The following is a 22,460-nucleotide window of genomic DNA, read 5'->3' as shown; positions in this document are numbered from 1 at the left end:
CTGCTCCAACTCCAAAGCCAAAACCAAAGAGGAGCACCAGGAACATCCCTGCTGAGGAGAAGAACAAGGCCCCAATGCCTCAAGATGCTGAAGGAGAAGATGATTCTGTTGTGTTAAGGAAGTTGAAGCCCAAAAATTCCAGATCACAATGATGCTCATCCAGTAGCTGAGAACATGAAGATAAGGAAGGATTCAGGATTGAGGCTATGGAGAGAGTCAGATCCATATGCCACCAAAAGAAGAACTGTTGTGGACTACGGGTTCCATACCAAGGAACATCAGGACTTCTATGAGACAGTGTTGCTTGACAAGAAGCCAATAGTGTGTGACATGAGATGGGTCGATTGGACATTCATTGAGTAAAATGAGGATCACTTCCCTGGTGTATATGACAGCTTCAAGGCGTGTGGAGTCGATGAGTTTGTGGCTCAGAAGCTCACAAAGTGGAATGATGAGCTCATCATGCAGTTCTGCTCCACAGCTCATTTCTACCCAGATGGAAGGATTGTCTGGATGTCTGAAGGCACTAGGTACCAGTCAACAGTTGTAGAATGGGCTCAGTTGATCAATGCCCCAGAAGAACAAGAAGATTACTTGGATGTCTATGCCAAGAAGAAGAAGGATCACAATACCATGGCACATATGTACAAAGAGATCCAAGATGCTGCTCTTGAGACACACAAGTTTGGATCAGTACATTACCTTCTGTCAGGCTTGCCAACAATCAACTGGATCCTCAGGCACACTCTCTTGCCAAAGTCAGGTGATCACAAGATGATCAGAGGTCACTCCATCAACTTGCTGCATATTTTTTATGTTCCACAGAAGTTTAAGATCATGAGCCTAATTGTGGAAACCATAAAGAGGACAACTGTAGATCAGAAGAGGAGTTGTGGGTATGCCCCACAGATCCAGGAGTTGATCAACTCCAAGATGGGCGCTGGTACATATCTACTGGACAAGGAGCACCTGCCCATCTACCCAGACTTTGAGGACAACACTGTGGTGATGGATGAAAATGAACCATCTTCTATGCACGCACAAGTCAAAAAGGAGAAGGCTAGGGCTGAAAAGGCTGCAAAGATGCCAACCACTGAAGAGGCATCTCAGTATCTTCTGAAGAGCAAACAAGATCAGCTTGGCTACTTGATTGCCTCCACTCTGAGGATTGAGAAGGGATTGGCTACCCTGACTCAAAACCAGGAGAGCTTGAAGAGGATCGTGGAGCAGAAGTTCTATGACTTAGATGTGAAGGTCACTGAGATCCAGTCAGTCGTTGAGCAACTTCAGGATGAAGTGCAGGAGAAGAAGGGCAAGTCTACAACTGATGCTTTTGCTAGAGTGCCCAGAGGACAAAGATCTGCTGCAGTGCCTGTTCCAGACACCAGAGCAACTTCATCTGCACCAGCTACAGCTTCAGTGCCACCAGCTCCAGCACCTACTCCACCAGCTCCATCTACATCGACTAACGCCTTCGTCCTTGGAGTTCTGTCTACACCACCACCTGAAGACCAAGCCTGAGAGTCGATTTAGCACTATGCATTTTTTATGAACTTTTTGGTAACTTGTTGTCAAAGGGGGAGAAAATGTATAGATCATAGGCTTCGAGAGAGAGTGTTGCTTTTGTTCTCTCTTGTGTTTCTCCTTGGTGGTTGAACTTTATTATCTGCTCGTTTCAGATACTTTATACTTTGTGCTTGCTTGGATGATCATGTGTTTGATCATATACTACCTTTATGCTTGTTGGATGACATTATCCTTTTATATTCCATATGATCACTCACTTTGCTTGGTGAGGAGTGCATGTATTTTAATTATTATCATTTTGAGTGCTCCACCAAGATGTATGTGACATGGAAGAGTAACCCATGATCCTAACTCTTTGTGCATTTGCAGTCCAAAGCAAATCTTAAACTATGCACAAATTTAGGGGGAGCTCTTGCTTTTCACATACTTCTCAAAGCGACGATGTTTTTCACTCTTATTATCATTTGTCGAAGCTTTGATCTATATGTTGTCATCAATTACCAAAAAGGGGGAGATTGAAAGTGCAACTATCCCTAGGTGGTTTTGGTAATTCCTAACAACATATAGTTCATTGAGCTAATGCTATTTCAAGACTAATATTTCAGGAAAGCTCAATGATTGGCATGGCATGGATGAGAAAAGTGGACCCCTCAAAACACTAAGGACAAAAGGATTGGCTCAAGCTCAAAAGTTCACGACTCTACATTTTCTATTTTAGTGATCCAAGATCACATTGAGTCTATAGGAAAAGCCAATACTATCAAGGAGGGATGAGGTGTTGCTTAATGAGGATCTTGCTCAAAGTGCATAGTGATATGCTCCAAAGCCCTCAACTACTTTCTCACATCCACATATGACCTAAACCAAAAGTCAAACTCGGCCCCACTGATTCTTTCTATCCGGCGCCACCGAGTTTAGATGTCATAGCCACTGCCACAAACCCTAGGCAAATCGGTCCCACCGATAGGGATTTCGGTCTCACCGAGATGGGGTTGCAATCTCTCTGTTTTCCTTCGTAACGTTTCGGTCCCACCGAGATGAGCGATCGGTCCCACCGAGATTGCAATTTAAACTCTTTGTTTCCCTTTTGTAACATTTCGGTCCCACCGAGTTTACCTGACCAACTCTATGGTTAGCTTATTACCAAAATCGGTCCCACCGAGTTTGTGTAATCGGTCTCACCGAGATTACGTTATGCCCTAACCCTAACCATATCGGTCCTACCGAGTTGCATGTTGGTCCCACTGAAAACCCTAACGGTCACTAGCTTTGCTGAATCGGTCCGACCGAGTTTAACTATTCGGTCCCACCGAGATTGGCAAGTGTGTAACGGTTAGATTTTGTGTGGAGGCTATATATACCCCTCCACCTCCTCTTCATTCGTGGAGAGAGCCATCAGAATGAAACTACACTTCCAACCCACCTACACTTGTGTTGAGACCAAGATATTCCATTCTTACCATATGAATCTTGATCTCTAGCCTTCCCCAAGTTGCTTTCCACTCAAATCCTCTTTCCACCAAATCCATATCCTGTGAGAGAGAGTTGAGTGTTGGGGAGACTATCATTTGAAGCACAAGAGCAAGGAGTTCATCAACAACACACCATTTGTTACTTTTTGGAGAGTGGTGTCTCCTAGATTGGCTAGGTGTCACTTGGGAGCCTCCGACAAGATTGTGGAGTTGAACCAAGGAGTTTGTAAGGGCAAGGAGATCGCCTACTTTGTGAAGATCTACCGCTAGTGAGGCAAGTCCTTCGTGGGCGATGGCCATAGTGGGATAGACAAGGTTGCTTCTTCGTGGACCCTTCATGGGTGGAGCCCTCCGTGGACTCGCGCAACCGTTACCCGTCGTGGGTTGAAGTCTCCATCAACGTGGATGTACGATAGCACCACCAATCGGAACCACGACAAAAACATCCATGTCTCCAATTGCGTTTGAATCCTCGAAACCCTTCCCTTTACATTCTTGCAAGTTGCATGCTTTACTTTCCGCTGCTCATATACTCTTTGCATGCTTATTAAAATTGTGTTAAGATTGCTTGACTTGTCCAAAGTTGCTAAAATCTGCCAAGAACTAAAATTGGGAAAAGGCTAGATTTTTATTTGGTCAAGTAGTCTAATCGCCCCCCCACCCCCTCTAGACATACTTTCGATCCTACAGAATGGGAGAAGAAAAGGTTAAAACCCTCTTATCTGCGAACATGGGGTTGTTTGGCGAAAGTCAATGTTCCAATTCCAAACAAGCGGAAGCTTGGACCAAAGACTATGGATTGTGTTTTTCTGGGATATGCTTTTCATAGCATTGGCTATAGATTCTTGGTTGTAAAATCTGAGGCACCTGACATGCATGTCGGTACGATCATGGAGTCGAATGATGCGACTTTCTTTGAAGATATCTTTTCCATGAAGGATATGGCTACCTCATCTAATCAGGAGAGGCCTAGTTCATCGAATCAGGAACCAGTTACAATTATCGAACCTGCCATTTCGATGGAGCAATCTGAAAGTCATGTGGAGGAGAACAATGAAGTTCCTACTAGGAGTAAGAGACAAAGGACTGCAAAGTCCTTTGGTGATGATTTTCTTGTATATCTCATAGATGACACTCCCAGTTCTATTTCAGAGGCCTATGCATCTGAAGATGCTGACTACTGGAAGGAAGCGGTTCGTAGCGAGATGGATTCCATCTTGACGAATGAAACTTAGGAGATAACTGATCGTCCTTATGGGTGCAAACCAATAGGATGCAAATGGGTATTTAAGAAGAAGCTTAGACCTGATGGTACTATTGAAAAGTACAAGGCTCGGCTCGTGGCTAAGGGTTATACCCAAAAGGAAGGTGAAGACTTCTTTGATACTTACTCACATGTGGCTCGACTGACCATTATTTGAGTTCTACTTTCACTAGCTACCTCACATGGTCTTCTCGTTCATCAAATGGATGTTAAGACTGCTTTCCTAAATGGAGAGTTGGACGAGGAAATTTATATGGAACAACCAGATGGGTTTGTACTAGATGGTTAGGAAAGAAAAGTGTGCAAATTGCTGAAGTCTTTGTATGGACTCAAGCAAGCACCCAAACAGTGGCATGAGAAGTTTGAAAGAATTTTAACAGCTGTAGGCTTTGTTGTAAACGAAGCTAACAAATGTGTGTACTATCGCCATGGTGGGGGCGAGGGAGTTATCCTTTGCTTGTATGTTGACGACATACTGATTTTCGGAACGAATCTAAATGTTATTAAGGAGGTCAAGGATTTCCTATCTCGTTGTTTTGAGATGAAGGATTTAGGAGTGGCTGATGTCATTCTAAACATCAAGTTGTTGAGAGACGATGATGATGGGATTACATTGCTTCAATCTCACTATGTGGAAAAGATCTTGAGTCGCTTTGGCTATAGTGATGGCAAGCCCTCTCCAACACCATATGAAGCGAGTGTGTTACTTCGAAAGAATCGAAGAATTGCTAGAGATCAATTGAAATATTCTCAGATTATTGGCTCGCTTATGTACTTAGCTAGTGCTACAAGACCTGACATCTCTTTTGCTATTAGCAAACTGAGTCAGTTTGTCTCAAAACCAGAAGATGTGTATTGGAAAGCTCTAGAGAGAGTTTTGCGTTATTTGAAAGGCACTGCGAATTATGGAATTCACTACACTGGGCACCCAAAGGTGCTTGAAGGGTATAGTGACTCAAACTGGATCTCAGATGCTGATGAGATAAAGGCCATGAACGGTTATGTATTCACTCATGGAGGTGGCGTTGTTTCTTGGAAGTCTTGCAAGCAGACCATCTTAACGAGGTCAATAATGGAAGCAGAACTCACAACACTAGATACAGTTAGGGTCGAAGCAGATTGGTTTCGCCGGCTCTTGAATGACTTACCGATTGTTGAGAAACATGTACCGAGAATCCTTATGAACTGCGACAATCAAACTGTGATCACGAAAGTGATCAGCTCAAAGGATAACATGAAGTCATCAAGACACGTTCAGAGAAGGTTAAAGTCTGTCAGGAAAATGAAAAACTCCGGAGTTATTGCATTGGATTATATCCAAACATCTAAAAATCTGCCAGATCCTTTTACTAAGGGTCTATCATGTAATGTGATAGATAATGCATCGAGGGAGATGGGTATGAGACCCACAACATGAGTTGTTCACAGTGGTAACCTATTCTTTGTGATCAGAGATCCCATGAATTAGATGTGGAAGACAAGTTGTTGGTCAACTGAGAGGAGAGTATCCTTACTATTAACAATACCACTCCATGAAGATGCAATACTCTTCTAATCTGCATGGCAGGTTGATGTATATCTTAATGTGTTCTAAGTGGCTCTTTTAAGCAGAGATGTTGTCCTGCAGAACATCTTTTGAAGAACACAGCTATATTAGTCTGATTGTTAAACGTCGCAATCTATGAGAGTAGGGTTCTCTCTAGTAAACTCATGAAAATTCTCAGAGTATGACGCATAAGCTCCACCCGTGATGGATCAGTAAATTGCTGGAATTTTGTCTATTTTGGGCCTTGCCCAATAGCAGTTTCGGAAATTCCTAATAAATCCTAGAGGCCCACGCAGCCCATTTGTGCAAGGCAAGAGGTGGAATAAAAGTTTAGTCCCACGTTGCTAGTTTAGAGGGAGTTGGACCTCTTTATAAGGGAGACTCTTTCTCCACATGTATGAGGATGAGAACAAGAGGGACATCCACGCGCGCTCCTCCTCCGCTGCCTCGCCGCGCCGCGCCGCGGGTTGCGGGAATGAGCCGAGCCGATGTCTAAGTTTTTGCCACGCACGACGGGTCCCTCTCCTGTGCCTATAAAAGGAAGGTCGCTCCTCCCAGAGAGACACACCAGAACAATGCAATCCTCTCGCCTACTGCTACGATATTCCTCATCCTGGCTTGCGGCGTGCACCACAGGTCGGGACAGTAGGTCTCCGGAACCGCACCTTTTGAGTCATGTACGGGAGAAGGGTGATAAGGTTTTTGGGGAGCGCTCCGCTACTGCTATCCTCTCGCCTACTGCTACGATCTTCCTCATCCTGGCTTGCGGCGTGCACCACAGGTCAGGACAGTAGGCCTCCGGAACCGCACCTTTTGTGTCATGTACGGGAGAAGGGTGATAAGGTTTTTGGGGAGCGCTCCGCGCGACTACTGGCTTCTTCATCACAGACTCCGACGACTACTTCCCCGACGTCGACTACCTCTGCAACGACATGGCTGGAGAGGATGTCGATCCCAAGTCCAGTGCTTCTGCTGCTACTGTCCCGTACGTGTTCTTGCTCTTTCTGTCACAGTTCTTTGTTCTAGTTTCTGCCCTATATATGTTTGATTCTACTTCATATATGCAACTTCATCTAGTGTCTGTTCTAGATGTGTTTAGTTCAAGTTCATATATGCCGATGCTATTTACCTTTTCTCTGTCAGAACGCATGACTTGTTCGATCTCTACTATATTAGCCATGCTTTATCTAGTATTTCTATTAATAAAATCATTTGGTAAATTGCTCATATTTCCAACATAAATCAGTTACTCTCTCCGTTTCAATTTACAAGTCCTGCGCGTATACCTAGATTTAATATAAACTATATAACACAAAAATTATACCGTTTGTAAATAGTATATCTGAAGTTTATATTGGTATATTTTTTGTAATATATGACTTGTATTAGATTGATCAAATTAATAATCTAAGAGTATGTGCACGTCCTGTAAACTAAGAAAAAGGAAGTACTACAAATATCTGATGCGCAACACGGTAGCATTCACCACGAAAGGAAGGAGGTGTGATGTTGGTAAGCTCTGCTCACCCATGGTGCCAGCGCCGTCGGCGCCACCGTAGAATGTAACGTGCGCCTTCAGCAATCCCCCGGGCGCAGGGGGCTGCGGCTCCGGCGCCAATCCACCGGATGGCGGCTGCGCCTTGGGTCGCGACGCACTTGGGGCGACGTCGTCCCCGGCGACGGCCAACTCGCAGCCCAGTAACGTCACAACCAGCGCTGCAATCGCTCTTGCTCGAGCCATATTTTTCAGAAAAATAGCCCGAGCTAATTAAGAAGCTGAATGTAAGAGCTAAGTTTGATGTCTATTCCCGTGTTGTTGGGATTGAGTTGGTCCTGGGGATTAGATGTGATAAAATGTCGTGATCATTGGGTGTTATATATAGGGCCGTAGGGCGAATTTGTTTTTCAGACGGTGGACTGAAGGATCGGTGATTTGGCGGCTAAATTAGCAACCACGTGAACTCACGGAATTACAGTAGCAAACATTCTACGGCGGTGGACTGAAGGATCGGTGATTTGGCGGCTAAATTATGCAGCAGGACGCGTTTATTACACATCTTATTATGCAGAGGTCGGACGTGGACTCTATGCGGTTGCATTGTCTTAATTTTATTCTTCAATTGTTTCAGAACAACTCTAGCGAAGTCATCATACTGCTCAATCACCACAATAACTGTCAACATGATGGTTCTAACCAAAAGACACTCTAGCAGAGTCATCATACCTACATTCGCCATAATTTATCGGCATCCTTGAATTCTGACCTCTCGGCCTCCATATTTGGCGTCTCAGGGCCAACATTGGGAATGCATTTCCTCTAGCTCAAATATTTGGCGGAAGAAAAACTTCTTGTGGCCCCCACCTCACATGGGAATGGAAGGGAGATTTAGAAAGAAAAAAATGTTACATTGACAAGGGGTCCCATGATAGGAAAGCAGTTAATATGAAGACTCTGAGTTTGCGCATCACCTCGGCAGCCTCATATGACGACTCTACTAGAGTTGCTCTTAGATGCAATCTTGCTTTACAACGGGCCCGAATTCGGTCTTCGTTCAAGCCCCGTGTTTACTAAATAATTCGTACTAAAAAGAGTACAAAGTGATATTTACTCTAAAAAACTAGGCAGCGATATGTATCAATGTTGCTATAGAGGGACACATCCGATTGCAGAAGTCTCCGGTGGAAACACATGATGAATTAAACTCCATGAAAGTCATGTTTAGAATTGCTCAAAAATTATCAAAAGATATAGTATGTCGAGAGGGTGATGCTCTAGAGAAATGCATAATACCATCTCTGTTCAAAATAAGTGTCTTGACTTTAGTATAATTTTGTACTAAAATTAGTACAAAGTTGAGACATTTATGTTGGGACGGAGGGGGTATTAACTTGCACCTCATATTCTTTTTAAGGTGTATGCACGGAAAAATTGAGAACCCAAAAGTGGAACAATAGGTTAGTGAACCCTAAAGACCACCACCAACACTACTCATCCCGTCCCGGGCAACAACGAGGGCCCTTGGTGTGCGGTTGGTGCTTTTGATCTACCCCATCACCAATGCGTCCGACCTCGTCGATGTGGAGGCTCGCCCTGCATCGAGAGGGTGGCCAGGTCTTCTTCTAGGTGGATTAGTGTTGTTTGTTCATTGTCTCATGGGCTGCTTGCAAAGCTCCGAAGGTGGTGGGGATGACAGTGTGCCACAAGGCACCCCGATGGTGTTGCGCCACCATGCCGCATCAAGGACATTTGCAATTGTGAAAACATTTTGTCCCTGTTAGATCTGACGCCCATTGGACTGCTCACGACTTTCTTTCCATTTGAGGTCGTAGAAGCAGTCATGTGGACAACAATACTATAGTTACACTCACAGCCCCCACAATAACAAAGAGACAAGGACCAATCATTAGTGACTATAGACATCAACTTAATTATCGGGTGCTTTTCACTATTGCTCATGAAAATATGATACTGCCTACTCAAATACTCCCTTCGTCCTAAAATATAAGGTGTATTATTATTTTTCAAAAGTAAAAAATATGCATATTTGACCAAGTTTTTAGAAAGTGTATCAATATCTATAATACAAAATTTGTATCATTAGATCCATCATGAAAGGTTTTTTATATTTATTTATTTAGTATTGTGGATGTTGATATTTTATTCTATAATCCTGGTCAAAAATACATATGTTTCACTTGCACGAAAACTGATGCACTTTATATTCTGAAATGGAGGGAGTATGTTAGTATTATAGGAATGAAGGACCTAGCCTGGACGAGAGGGACAAATGTTGGAGCATGATCGAACAGGGAGATGGCATCCAGCATACGAAGAACAAAGATGATGTTTTTGCGGAGACCTCGGGACTTTAAGGCCGCCATAATGACACATTAAGACATAGATGAGATATACAAGATGACACTTCAAAATTTTATACATAATCATCCTTAGGTCTTGCCCCACCTCAGATTTGGGTCAGGTTCAAGTACTTTTGGAGTAAAAGACTACATGCAATTTTTATAGTTTGTATTTAGGGAGTGGACCGACTCAAGGTTGGATCCTGAAAGAAAGAGAATTGTGGAAGTGTATGCTGTTCGGCAGGGACGCGTACGTGTTATATAGAGATGTCAGATTACAAGATGAGATGCGCAGGTTGTTACTAGGCTTGGCCTCTACTCCAAGCTATACAAAGATAAACTTATCCTAGCTAACAACCTGCCGCACCCAAGATTACATGTATGTGTACGTACAGTACGTGACAACATGTCACAAAATACTAGCCTATATAATTTATACAAGCCTATCATTTAACATCCTTCCTCAATCTTAACTCCTCAAGGTTTAGATTATTCTTGAAGGCTTGAAACTGTCGAACTTGTAGAGTCTTAGTGAAATCATCAGCAACTTGATCTCCTGTTGGAATGAACTGTATCTCTAATAGCTTCTGTGCTACTCTTTCACGAACAAAGTGATAATCAATTTCTATATGCTTTGTTCTGGCATGAAATACAGGATTTGCAGAAAGATATGTTGCACCCAAGTTGTCACACCATAGTTGTGACACATGTGATCTTCCAATTCCTAGTTCATTAAGTAAAGTTTCAATCCACATTACCTCAGCAGTTGCATTTGCCAGAGACTTATATTCTGCTTCAATACTGGAACGTGATAGTGTTGCTTGTTTCTTAGCATTCATATAAGATTAGACCCAAGAAAAATAGCAAAACCTCCAGTAGATCTCCTATCATCTGGACACCCAACCCAATCCTCATCAGAGAATGCACTTATTCCAGTTAATGGAGATCTACATAGCTTGAGCCCTATTCCAGTACTTCCTTGAATATACCTTAGTATCCTTTTTACAGGTGTCCAATGTAAGGAGCTAGGAGCATGCAAGAATTTACAGACCTTATTTACTGCAAATGATATATCAGGTCTAGTCAAAGTTAAGTACTGAAGTGCACCAACTATGCTTCTGTACTTAGTTCCCTCTTCGGCGCTCAATACATTTCCTTCATGCAATGACAGCTTATCAGTGGTGTATTGGAAGGCTTACAATCCTTCATGCCTACTCGTTTAATTATGTCTCTGGCATACTTGTCTTGAGTTAACATAATACCATCATGCATTTTTTTAACTTCAATGCCTAGAAATTAATGTAGCTCTCCCAAGTCCTTGAGTGCAAACTCACTTCTCAAATTCTTTAGCAGAGCTGAGGTAGCATTTTGTGATGAACTAGCAACAATTATATCATCAACATAAATTAACATAAAGATGATCACCTTCCCTTTCTTGAAGAAGAATAAAGAAGTATCTCCCTTTGAAGCTCGAAAACCTAGTTGCTGCAATTTCATACTCAATCTTGAATACCAGGCTCTAGGGGCTGCTTTAGACCATACAAGGCCTTGTCCAACCTACATACATGATGTGGTTTCAAGCCATCCCCAAATCCAAGTGGCTGCCTCATATAAACCTCTTCCTCAAGAACGTCATGTAGAAACGCATTCTGTACATCCAATTGATGAAGACTCCAACCCCTGGAAACAGCAATAGACAGAACAAGTCTAATAGTAGCAGCTTTAACAACTGGACTAAATGTGTCCTCATAATCAATGCCATAACCCTGCTTAAAGCCTTTAGCCACTAGCCTAGCCTTGTATCTGTTTATTGTGCCATCGGGTTTTCTTTTAATCTTGTATACCCACTTACAATCTGTCACATTCCTCCCTTGCTTAGGAGAAACCAAATGCCAAGTCTGATTTTTCATGAGAGCTTCATATTCTATATTCATAGCCTTTTTCCAATTATCATTACTTAGTGCCTCTAACAGACTTTGAGGTTCACCGGTTGAAGCAAAGTTTGCAAACTTGAATTTTTTTCTCATACCTGACTGTCCCATATTTAAACTTTATGGTTTCAAAATACCTTTTTGTGCATGCGTAGTCATTCGTAACGGTGCATGATCACGTACTGAGTTATCAGCCACAGAAGATCCGAGCCCATCACCTCGTACCTGATTCGATCGAGCAAAGGCGGGCGAATCTCCCTCGACCGCCGAGCTCCTGACTGGGCTTGGATCCCATGCGGTTGCACTGTGCGGCGCACTGCCTGGGCTCGGGTTTTGTGCGCGTGGGCCAGGCGACGCACCACCCGCCCCATGTGACGACGAAGGCGTGCCAGGTCCGCCCGTGCGGGAACCTGACGCATGGCGCGCGCCAAACGAAGGCGAGGGCGGGTCGGGTCCACCCGACCAATCACCGCCGGTCCCGCCCGACTAGGGATCAGGGGGCGCCAGAAGGTCTGCCTGGGGATCCGCAGATGCGTCAGTTGGCCCCCTGCCACCAAATCTCGTGGGATCAGCGCCCGCAGGTGCAGGCGAATCAGCTTCGTGTTCCGCGCCAGGTGTTTCCTGTTGCTCCTGTTGCTGCATAAAATGATGACGATTTGGAGTGTTGTTTTTTTCACTGTTGTCTCCGTTAGGGTTAGGATTATTAAACAAATGATCATTAGCAATATGTTCACCCCCTTGATCAGTAGGATTTAATAAATCTGGTGAAAGCAAAAGGATCTCAGCCCGAAGACGAGCACCAGCATTAGGATGGAGTGTAGAGAAAGGAAACACGTTTTCATCAAACACAACATCCCTTGAAATATAAACTCGTCCGGTGGAAATATCTAGGCACTTGAAGCCTTTGTGAAGGTTGCTATACCCAAGGAAAGCACACTGCTTGGAGCGAAATTGAAGCTTATGATTGTTGTAAGGTCAGAGGTTGGGCCAGCAGGCACACCCAAAGATTCTTAAGATGGAATAGTTGGGTTTTTCATGGAAAAGACGTTCGAAAGGTGTTTCAAAGTGGATTACTTTGCTAGGCATCCGATTTATCAAGTAGGTTGCGACAATGAAAGCTTCATCCCAAAACTTCAGGGGCATAGAAGCTTGAGCAAGAAGAGACAAACCTACTTCAACGATATGACGATGTTTTCTTTCAGCTGAACCATTCTGTTGGTGCGCATGAGGACAAGAGACATGGTGAGATATACCTATTTTGGTAAAGAAGGAGTTGAGTTTAACATACTCCCCTCCCCAATCCGTTTGGAGAGCAAGAATTTTGCGATCAAATTGTCGCTCTACAAGTTTCTGAAAATCATGAAACTTTTAAAACACCTCGAACTTGTGTTTGATAAGATAGATCCATGTAAATTTACTGAAATCATCTATGAAACTCACATAATATTGCTTTCTTCCTACTGTTTCCACAGCAGGACCCCAAACATTAGAGAACACAAGCTCTAAAGGAAATTTTGATTCACTTATTGAATTTGGATAAGGAAGTTGGTGACTTTTGCCCTTTTGGCATGCGTCACATACAGACTCTTTATTCTTTATTGAAATAATTGGCACACGGCAGATTATTTTGACTAATGACTTTGCTAACAATAACAGAAGAAGGATGCCCTAGACGTCGGTGCCACCTATCCGGAGATAGCTTGGTAGCACTTAGCACTTGCTTCTTGACGTCGGTGCTCGTGTGCCTAATCGGGTAGAGACGTCTCCTACCCTTTCCTTGAAGTAGTACCTTCCTCGTTCCCTGATCCTTAACAGGAAAAGAATAAGGGTGAATTTCAACAAAGGAGTTGTTGTCAATGGCAAGACGACTAGCAGAGATGAGACTTTTATTTGCTTCGGGTACATGAAGGATATTGTTTAAGTAGAGATCATGATCTAGGGTATGAATTGCTGAATGACCAATATGTTTAATATCCATACCTGACCCGCTTGCAGTATGTATCTGTTCATTGCCGTTATAGCGATCACGTACGGTCAGCTTCTCCAGGTCGCCCGTGATATGATCAGTAGCACCACTGTCAAGGTACCAGTTGGTGTCTACGCCATACTATGGGGCTGCAAGATTGGTCGATTTCTCCTCCACGCCTTGGTAGGACTCATCATACCATTTCAAGCACTTCCATGCCGGATGGCCCATCTTCTCGCAGATCTGACACTGCACCCAAGGAGCAGAGGCATGGTTGTTGTAGTTGCCTCCGCTGCTGCCTCCATTGTTGCCGTCGTGACCACCACCGCCACGACCTCCTGGCCTGGAATAGCCACGGCCATCGCGGTCACCACCATTGCCAGCTTGTCTGCGGCCGCGGTCACCACCTCCGCCGCCTTGCTTGCGGCCTCGGGTGGCGCTGTTGGCGGAGGACTGAGACCCGCAGCCACAAAGATTCAGCCTCGTCTCGAAGCTGAGCAGCTGCGAGAAAAGCTCAGCTGCAGTGACCGGCTCCACCCTGGAGCACATAGCAGAAACCATCGGATCGAAATCTTCATCGAGTTCGGCGAGGATGTGGGAGACAATGTCTTCCTCGTCCACCCTCTTCCCCGCGGCGATCAGCTCGTCGGTGAGGGTTCTGACTTTCCCGACATAGTCGGTGATGGAAAGGTTGCCCTTCTGCAGGTTGGCGAGGGCGATGTGAACGTTGGTGCTCTGCGATCGAGTGCGAGATGCAAGCATCCCTTTGACTGCGTTCCAGAGCTCCGCTGAGGTATGACAGGATGCAACCTGGATGGCTATCTCACGAGGAAGAGTCATCAGGAGATAGGAGAAGACTTGTTGGTCTTGCGCATACCAGGTTTGGAAGTCAGGGTTCGGCGCTTTCGTCGTGGTCTTGCCGTCAACGGAGGCCACGTCGATCTACATGCGCGGCAGCTGCTGCTCAACGTCGAGGTACTTCGCCATCTGGGCTCCCCGGATGGCGGAGAGCACGGTCGCTCGCCACAGGGCTTGGTTGCCCTTGGTAAGCTTCTCTGTGGCAGCGTGAGCGAATGGCGAGGAGAGGAAGGAACTTGAAGACGTCGCCATGGATGAGCTCGAGGATTGCTCTGATTACCATGAAAGAAAGAGAATTGTGGAAGCATGTGTTGTTCGGCAGGGACGCATACGTGTTACATAGAGATGTCAGATTACAAGATGAGATGCGCATGTTGTTACTAGGCTTGGCCTCTACTCCAAGCTATACAAAGATAAACTTATCCTAACTAACAACCTGCCGCACCCAAGATTACATGTACGTGTACGTACAGCACGTGACAACATGTCACAAAATACTAGCCTATATAATTTCTACAAGCCTATCATTTAACATATCCGACCCCTCCCTCCTTCCTGGGTTGGCTGAATTCCCCCATTGACCCCGCTTAAATACCTCCCTTAGGGTATTGAATTAGGGTGTGAGTTTTGTTTGATTGAGTTTTAGAGATTGCTACCCTTTGCCATAGAGACGAGGGACAATATGACCTCATGTACTACGCGTCATTTGGACCTCACTTTGTTAATCAAGTACTTCATCTTATATCCGCGAATTCGAATTGCACATACTAAATTCGTACTTGTCCTTTGATTGCATGCAATGATTGATATTCGTGATCAGGTTGAGTGTGTTTCCAACACCATCAATAACCACACCAGAGTTGAATTTGACTGTGAATTTGAAATGCAAGTGTCCATAGACCAACATCCATCCTACTCCCTCAATAAAGTAATGTAAGACATTTTTGCAGTTTAAATTAAACTGCAAAATGCCATATATTAGTGTATAGAGGTTGTACTATATTTTAAGAATTTATATATATGCAATTTTGTTTGGTTTTCATATAGTATTTCCATCAGATATTTTCTGATATCTATCGTACACTTGGTGGTTTCATTTCTTCTTCAGTCTTTTTCCCCAGTGAAGTAAGCATCGCCGTGCAAGTGTATTATGCTGCTTTGGACTTTACTTAAACATAAAGCACTATAACGTATGCAATGCCTTTTTTCTTCTAATAATCCGTGCAAGATATGGCCTTCTTTACCTTGTAAAATCGAATCCTTCGGTGGCTACGCTTATCGTGTTATGCTATAACCGGATTGCCTATCGCGTAATCATTGATAGGTCAATATGATTTTAAATTTCCCTAATTAGTAATCTGAGGCGCAAAACCATTGTTAATCCTGCCATCGATGTGATGTGCTTTGCTTTGCTTTGGCAAGAGATGACGTTCCCACATTTGGTGTGCTGATCTTGCACACGTAACAGGGAACGATGGGTGGACTGAAAGTTGAAGCCACTAACGATTGTGGATGATAAAAGAAGTCACGCCATATCTCCTCTGTTTTTATAATTGAAAGGTTTCTCAACTACGATAGGAGAAGTTTATTAGCACTGACCGTTTCTTGATTTCTCCTTCTGTGTTTTCAGATGACAGGCCTACACATTTGCGTGACAATTCGAGAGTCGCGCTGGTTATTAGAGTAAGAGAAAAGGTTTCATGTTTTCCTCACGCAAAATGCTTTAATGTTGCAGTTTTATCTCATGCCAGACCGACCAAGAAACATATAAATCAGAAACTCATGAAGTCATGTTTTTCTCAATGAGAAGTGCACATTAATTTGTGTGTCCGACCTATCTAAAAACCGGCACACCTTTCTGCTAGAAAGCAAAAGGCTATGTGGCATTTCATTTCAAAAGGTCATAAGCCATTTGCTGCTTATGGCACCAAAGCCAAGTGTGGCTAAGGCCATGAACATGTAGTGCTTACCTTTGTTAAGTAAATAAATTAATTAAGAGAGAAGACAGGTTGGTGTTCCAAAAGCTGATGGTCAACAAGAGTCGCCACAAACAATTATTGCCGTCTGATTAGCAACCTCTTGCTTTAGACATATCTTGACTACCCCATATACCTTTTTGTTCCTCCACGAGTTTCTGCTTTAGGCATGCCCAATTGTCTTCGCTCCTAGAATGTGACACACCAGGCTGGATTTATTTTTTAAAGTATAGCAGCTAATGGCATTAGTAGGTAAGCAAACAAGAGCTTGTGATAAGCATGAACTAAGCAACCCTAGCTAGGGGACCTAGTTAAAACCTAATGACATGTATACAAAGATATTATGTTGTACTGCCTTGAACAGGCAAAGTAAGCCTTATCAGTAGCACAACCTACCTATTTTCAGCCTTGTGTGCTACCTCTTTACTCTAAGAATTTGACTGACCGATCCTAAAATTAGCAAACGCGCAGGAAATATGTGCATGCTACTGCGCATGTCATATAGTACTCCCTCTGATCCAAAATAAATGTCCCGGTTTAAGCCATGACACTTGTTTTGAATCGAAAGGAGTAGTATCTTGCGAGTGGGACCGTCAGCCATCAGTTATTATAGACTTATATTTATATAGTCGAAGGTCGAAGCTAAGATTTGTATTAAGATCAAGATATCCGCATAAACCGGCACCATATTTTCTTGAGGTTGTAGATAAAGCCAAGCTCTCTATGGACCTAACCGGAAGGCATTAGATCAAGAGCACTCACTAACAAGGTCTCTCTACACGAGGCGGGACTGACCAAACAGTACCATAAACCTCTAACGCTGCATCACGCACCCAAGTCCAAGTGATGGCCAAACAGCGGCTGGTGTCCTGGCATCTGGCCTTGTTTATACTAGTACTGTGTGGCGTCGCTATACAGTGCTCTTATCGTTCCAATATCTTGTATGCGCAAAGAAAAAAGGCCTAAAGGGCAGTTCCGTCGCGTTGCCACTTCGCCACGACAGCAGAAAAGTTTGGCTGAAGACCCTCCGTTTCTGCACACCGAGTATATTTATAGGAGGAAAAAAAATCCTAGTCTATACTCCACAGCCAGCCAACTCAGTAACGGAAACTAACAATGCAAGATGTTCAGACTCCACGGTTTAACCTATACAACCGCCAAGAAAACGACGCCTCTCGATGGTGAATTGGTGATCTACGATTCAATGCAGCCAGCCTTGGCAAAATTCTCCCAGCAAAAGAGGAAGCGCGGCGACTTCTCCCGATCGACACCGCACGGGAAGAGCGTTTCCGAAACAAGGAGAAACTAAGCCTATCTTGACGACGACGACGATCTATCATCTCTATGCTGCTGGCAAATTACCGCAACCGAACCGCGGACAGCGACGGATCCCAGAAAAACCATCGGGATAGGTAATATCAAAGCGCAGACGCAATGGCGATGGGGCTCCGAAAGGGGCAAAGCTTGCTGACCGCATCGGCGGTGCATGCCAGTGGGTGGGCTCTCCCTTTTCGCGCGCGGTTTAAAGCGGCAGCTCGCAGCCTTTTCCTCCTTCCCTCCATCCATTCGACGACGCCGGAGAGTGAGAGAGTGGCCTTCTGTATACATAGCAACCTCCGTAGCAGCAGCAGGAGCACTGTGATCTGCGAGTTCGCGGCGGCGCCGGCCATGCAGCAAGAGCTCGCCGCGCTGGCGTACCAGTCGGCCGGTTTCGTCGGCCTCCCGACGTCCTACCTGCCGCCGCACCCGCACGACGTCGACGTGGACCTCGTCGACGGGTGGTTGGTCGGCGGCAGCGGCGGGGCTGGCGACAATGGCCGCGGCCCGCCGTCGTGCGACAGCGGCCTGAGCCACGTCGCCGACGCCGTGAGCGAGACGAGGAAGGCGAGGCGGCTGGCGTCGAACCGCGAGTCGGCGCGGCGGTCGCGGATGCGGCGGCGGAGGCAGCTGGACGAGCTGTCGGCGTGCGCCGCGGAGCTGCGGGCGGCCAACCAGCGGCTCGTCGTGGAGCTCAACCGCGCCGAGGCCAGGCACGCGCAGGTGGCCCGGGACAACGCGCGGCTCCGGGAGGAGCTGCGCCGCCTGCGGGGGAGGCTCACCGCCGAGGAGGAGGCCGCCGATCGAGACGCCGGCGACGAGGCCGCCGCCGCAAGAACGCCGTAGGATCCGACGTACGTAACACATGCGATCGCGACCGTAGTATACACCAGGACGATGATATATGCCATAACCATGAGGAGATTAATTACCGGGCGTGTGAATATTATGTAGCTGGATTGTGTTTTCATTGATCGGGCTCTTGAAATTGCTCACTCCTGCTTCAGTGAACCACTACTCCGTATAAGTTAACTTCGTTGGCTGCAACATCGATCTTTCTTGAGTGACGCTCCTACAGTCCCACTGTCGAACGATCGATGGTGGCCTTGGTGTTGTCCCGCTGCCGGCGACAGCGACGTCAAACGCCGGCCAGCCGCCGCACACCGGCAGCCAACTCGCCATAGACCATCTAGTCGCTCCATCCGGTCAACAGGAAGAGTAACCAGTGTCCAAGAGAGATTCAGAAGATGTTGCGCGTCAGACACCTCCTCCGTTCAGGACAAGATGGCGGCGGCATGTCAAAGTGCCAACCTTCAGTTGTTAGGGGCATCAGCACTAAGCGATCAGCGTGCGCCACTTCTATCTCCACGTGCGAAACACCAGCGATCAGACCGGCATCATGTGTGCATAAGAGTTTAGGCCTTACCTGGGCACCGATGCATTCTGTAGCCTGCCTGAACCAAGAATCACAACACAGGATAAAGGACTGAAACCTTGAAATGCATCAACACAATGGAAGGACGGCAAGTTTGCATCCATGCCACCCTGAACAGGGCAACAAAAAGTGGCAGTATTTCTGAACCAGGAACGGAAAATTGGCCATAAGCTGTTCCAGGCCGAACTTGCAGCAGACGCGTGTTAGCCGTGTTCAGCAGAGACCACGGATCGCAAGGCGATTTCGGAAAATATCGTCAGCCCAATATGACCAGCTTCGGATTTTAGCTCAAGAGAACAAGACTGGGAACAAGAGCAAGTGCAGTAACACTTATTAGAAACAATTCGATAACCGGTTATGGTAACAAGAATTGGACAACCAGTCAAACCATGGAAATTATGGAGTGCCGTCTACATCAAAAAATCTTGCAAAACGAATTGAAAAATCCGATGGTTCACTGTGATTGGTCAGGTAACCTCCCCTTTCAGTTTTCCACTTAAGACGCACACTATGAACACCGCACAGTAGCCTGAAGAAAATAGCATGGCAAATAAATGAACATAGAAGCACTTGCTGGTCTCAATGAATAACTAGCGAGTGCCAAGATAAAAAATTTCCAAGCAACTGCCATGCCGTGTCGTCGTTTTCATATATCCAATAAGCAACTAAGGTACGCTTCATCCCATATATTCTGATAAAAGATGGTTTCTCCAGCATGTTCCCTGCACATGGATCTAACTGTACTTTGCTTCCCAGATGTAACAGAACTTTGACGACTTATCTATTGCCGAATATAAACGAGTAAATAAGAATCGGTAACCAACTCTTCCATTTTTGGAAGGGCCATGTTGACTTTCAGCACAAGCAAAATGATCTACCGGCCTAGTGATCTAAACGCTCTTATATTTCTTTACGGAGGGAGTACCAACCACTCCACGGAGGGAGTACCAACCACTCCAAACGTAACGGAACTTTGATTGCTTGTTTGGTACTGCTAAACACCACCAGTTGGTATTGTGTGCTAGTTAAAGGACCACAGTACTTACAGTGCAGCAGAGAAGCTCACCTTACAGAAATGATATATACTACTATACTCCCAGTACAGAAAAGTAACTCACAGGTCTAATTAAAGAAAACTAGATTGGAATTTCTAGTACAGGGCAGTCTTGGTACAGAGAGTAGCACGCTAACATCTATAAAGATATTTCTGTAACTATGATGGCAGTAAATCATGCAGTAAGCAAAGCAGTAGGCCAGTAGAAGAAAGTTCTGCCACAACCAATACAAATTAGACAAGATTTCGGTGACTAAGAAACTTCTCTGTATTACTGAAGCAGCATGACATATATGCAGAAGCACTAACGGTTATTCTTACCATTCAACTCCCAATCGGAACAGTTACATCAACACTTCAAACCAAATAGTACGACTAGTGACCTCGAAGTATCCTAACTGATCAGTCACCGAGTGAGGTTTCTCATTTTAACTTCCAGCAAACTGGTATTGTGTGCTAATTAAAACCTACAGTACTTGTAGTGCAGCAGAGAAGCTCACATCAGTAGCATCACCACAAAGAAATTACATCCAAGTACAGAAGAGCAACACTAAGGTTTGATTAAAGCATACCAGATTGAGATTTGTAGTACAAAAGAGTCTTCTACAATGGTGTTTATGATATCACGATGCCGGTAACTGATGCAATAAGAAAAGCAGTATTCCAGTAGAAGAAAATACTAATTGATTTGTCACAAACAATACGAATAAAACAAGCATCGAGTGAGTGAATTGGTTTTCTGTGTTATTGAAGCAGCACGACATATATACAGAAGCTCTAACAATTGTTCTTACCAATCAAGTCCCAATCAGAAGTTCAGAACCGCTACATCAATCGACACTTAAAAACCAAAGAAGTATGACCCTAGCAACCTCCAAGCATCCTAACTGAGCAAGTCAAGAGTGTGAGGTTTCTCACATAACTTGGATGGAATTGCAACCAAGAGATGCCACCAAGGAACCCATGCTCACATCTGCATAGGTGTGCCCAACTGTGCTGTGGAGCCACCAGCAGAACGCCGCCTTGCCCGCCGCTGCTCATAGTCAGGGTCATCAGTGGGCAGCTCGTAACGGCACACCGGGCATGAGTTGCGTATGGCGAGCCATGGCCCAATGCACGCCCCATGGTAGAAGTGTGCACACGGCAGCCGCGTGGCGAGCTCCCCCTGCACGATCCCGTCCTTGCACACAGCGCATCCCTGTGCGGCCTCCTCCCCACTGATCGCCACCACCTGGAGCCGCTCCACCGCTGCCCGAGCCGCAGGTGGCGCGCCCCCCACCGTCACGTCCGCCATATGCCCCGGCAGCACCTCGAACTCGTCTTCATCCAGCGGCACCGGCAGCACCTCCCAGCCGACGCTCCGGAATATGTCGTCGAGCTCCGGGCCCTCGTCGCCGAAATCAAAGGGCGGCTCGTCGGAGAACATGGACTCGTCCTCCCCGCTGTCGATCCCCTCCATGACGCCCAGGATCTCCCGCTCGCTGAGGAAGCCGAACACGTCGGCATCGGCGTCGCCCCCTCCGCCTCCTCCTCCCGCCCCGCCCCCACCGCCGCCCCCAGGGACGGAGGCGTCTCCGGCGTCGGCGTCGGCGGCGTCGGCGATCTCCTCCCACTCGAGGCCGTCCGCGAGGTCGTCGGCGAGGTCCTCCTCGAGGCAGTCCCAGAAGGGCGGGGAGCGGGCCGGGGAGGGGCTGCGCATCCGGAGGAAGGACGGCGAGAGGCGGCCGAGGCCGAGGCTGAGGTCCAGGTCGAGGTCGTGGTCGGAGTCGAAGGAGAAGGGGGAGCCCGGGGCGGGGGTTAGGGTTTGAGATTCGATGTCGAAGTTGGGGGAGATGTCGGAGTGGGTGAAGTGGTGCTCCTCCTCCTCGAAGGCGTCGGAGAAGGAGAGGTAGGAGGGCTCCCCGAGCGACCCCGGCCCGTCCTCGTCGATGCCGAGGAAGAACTCGTCGGCGAGCCCCGCCATGGCGGCGGCGGCGGCGGCGGAGGGGGTCGGGAGGGGAATTGAGGTGCGGGTGCGGTGGGGTGGGGTGGTCCGGCTCGGGACGCGTCGTGTGGAGGCGTCGCGTCTCCGTCTCTGGTAGGTGGGCAACTGGGCCGGGCCACCCACCCACTCCGTCCGTCCGTCCGTCCCTCACGCCGTCACCCCATAATACGTTTCCAATGCGCTTTCGCCCTCGCCAGAATACGTTTTCACGTTGACAATACGTAGCCATACTCTTGGTCGTCTTTTTAGCAGAGAACACGTGTGTTGTACTA

General features: G+C 46.2%; 2 protein-coding genes and 1 pseudogene across 2 annotated transcripts; 1 reads left to right on the top strand and 2 right to left on the bottom strand.

Annotated features, from left to right (window-relative positions):
* Nucleotides 1-14,049: 14,049 nt before the first annotated feature.
* Nucleotides 14,050-14,188, bottom strand: LOC125526143 (small nucleolar RNA Z247; annotated as a pseudogene).
* Nucleotides 14,189-17,819: 3,631 nt separating this feature from the next.
* LOC125519076 (uncharacterized) lies at nt 17,820-18,721 on the top strand. The gene has a single exon (XM_048683963.2). It carries the CDS (start codon nt 17,833-17,835, stop codon nt 18,559-18,561), a length of 729 nt encoding a protein of 242 aa, XP_048539920.1. The 5' UTR covers nt 17,820-17,832; the 3' UTR covers nt 18,562-18,721.
* Nucleotides 18,722-20,927: 2,206 nt separating this feature from the next.
* LOC125525774 (uncharacterized) lies at nt 20,928-22,325 on the bottom strand. Its single transcript, XM_048690786.2, has one exon. The coding sequence runs from the start codon at nt 22,165-22,167 to the stop codon at nt 21,172-21,174; it is 996 nt and encodes a 331-aa protein (XP_048546743.1). The 5' UTR covers nt 22,168-22,325; the 3' UTR covers nt 20,928-21,171.
* Nucleotides 22,326-22,460: the final 135 nt, after the last annotated feature.

The sequence above is a fragment of the Triticum urartu genome, chromosome 7A (assembly GCF_056163025.1).
Source record: "Triticum urartu cultivar PI428250 chromosome 7A, HENAU_Tu73, whole genome shotgun sequence".
In the NCBI taxonomy this organism is placed as follows: domain Eukaryota; kingdom Viridiplantae; phylum Streptophyta; class Magnoliopsida; order Poales; family Poaceae; genus Triticum; species Triticum urartu.
The sequence above is the reverse complement of the archived record's forward strand: the minus strand, read 5'-3'. Positions and strand labels throughout refer to the sequence as shown.

Coding starts and splice junctions, on each gene's coding strand:
- LOC125519076 (XM_048683963.2), top strand. CDS start 17,833: ATGGCGATGGGGCTCCGAAAGGGGCAAAGCTTGCTGACCGCATCGGCG.
- LOC125525774 (XM_048690786.2), bottom strand. CDS start 22,167: ATGGCGGGGCTCGCCGACGAGTTCTTCCTCGGCATCGACGAGGACGGG.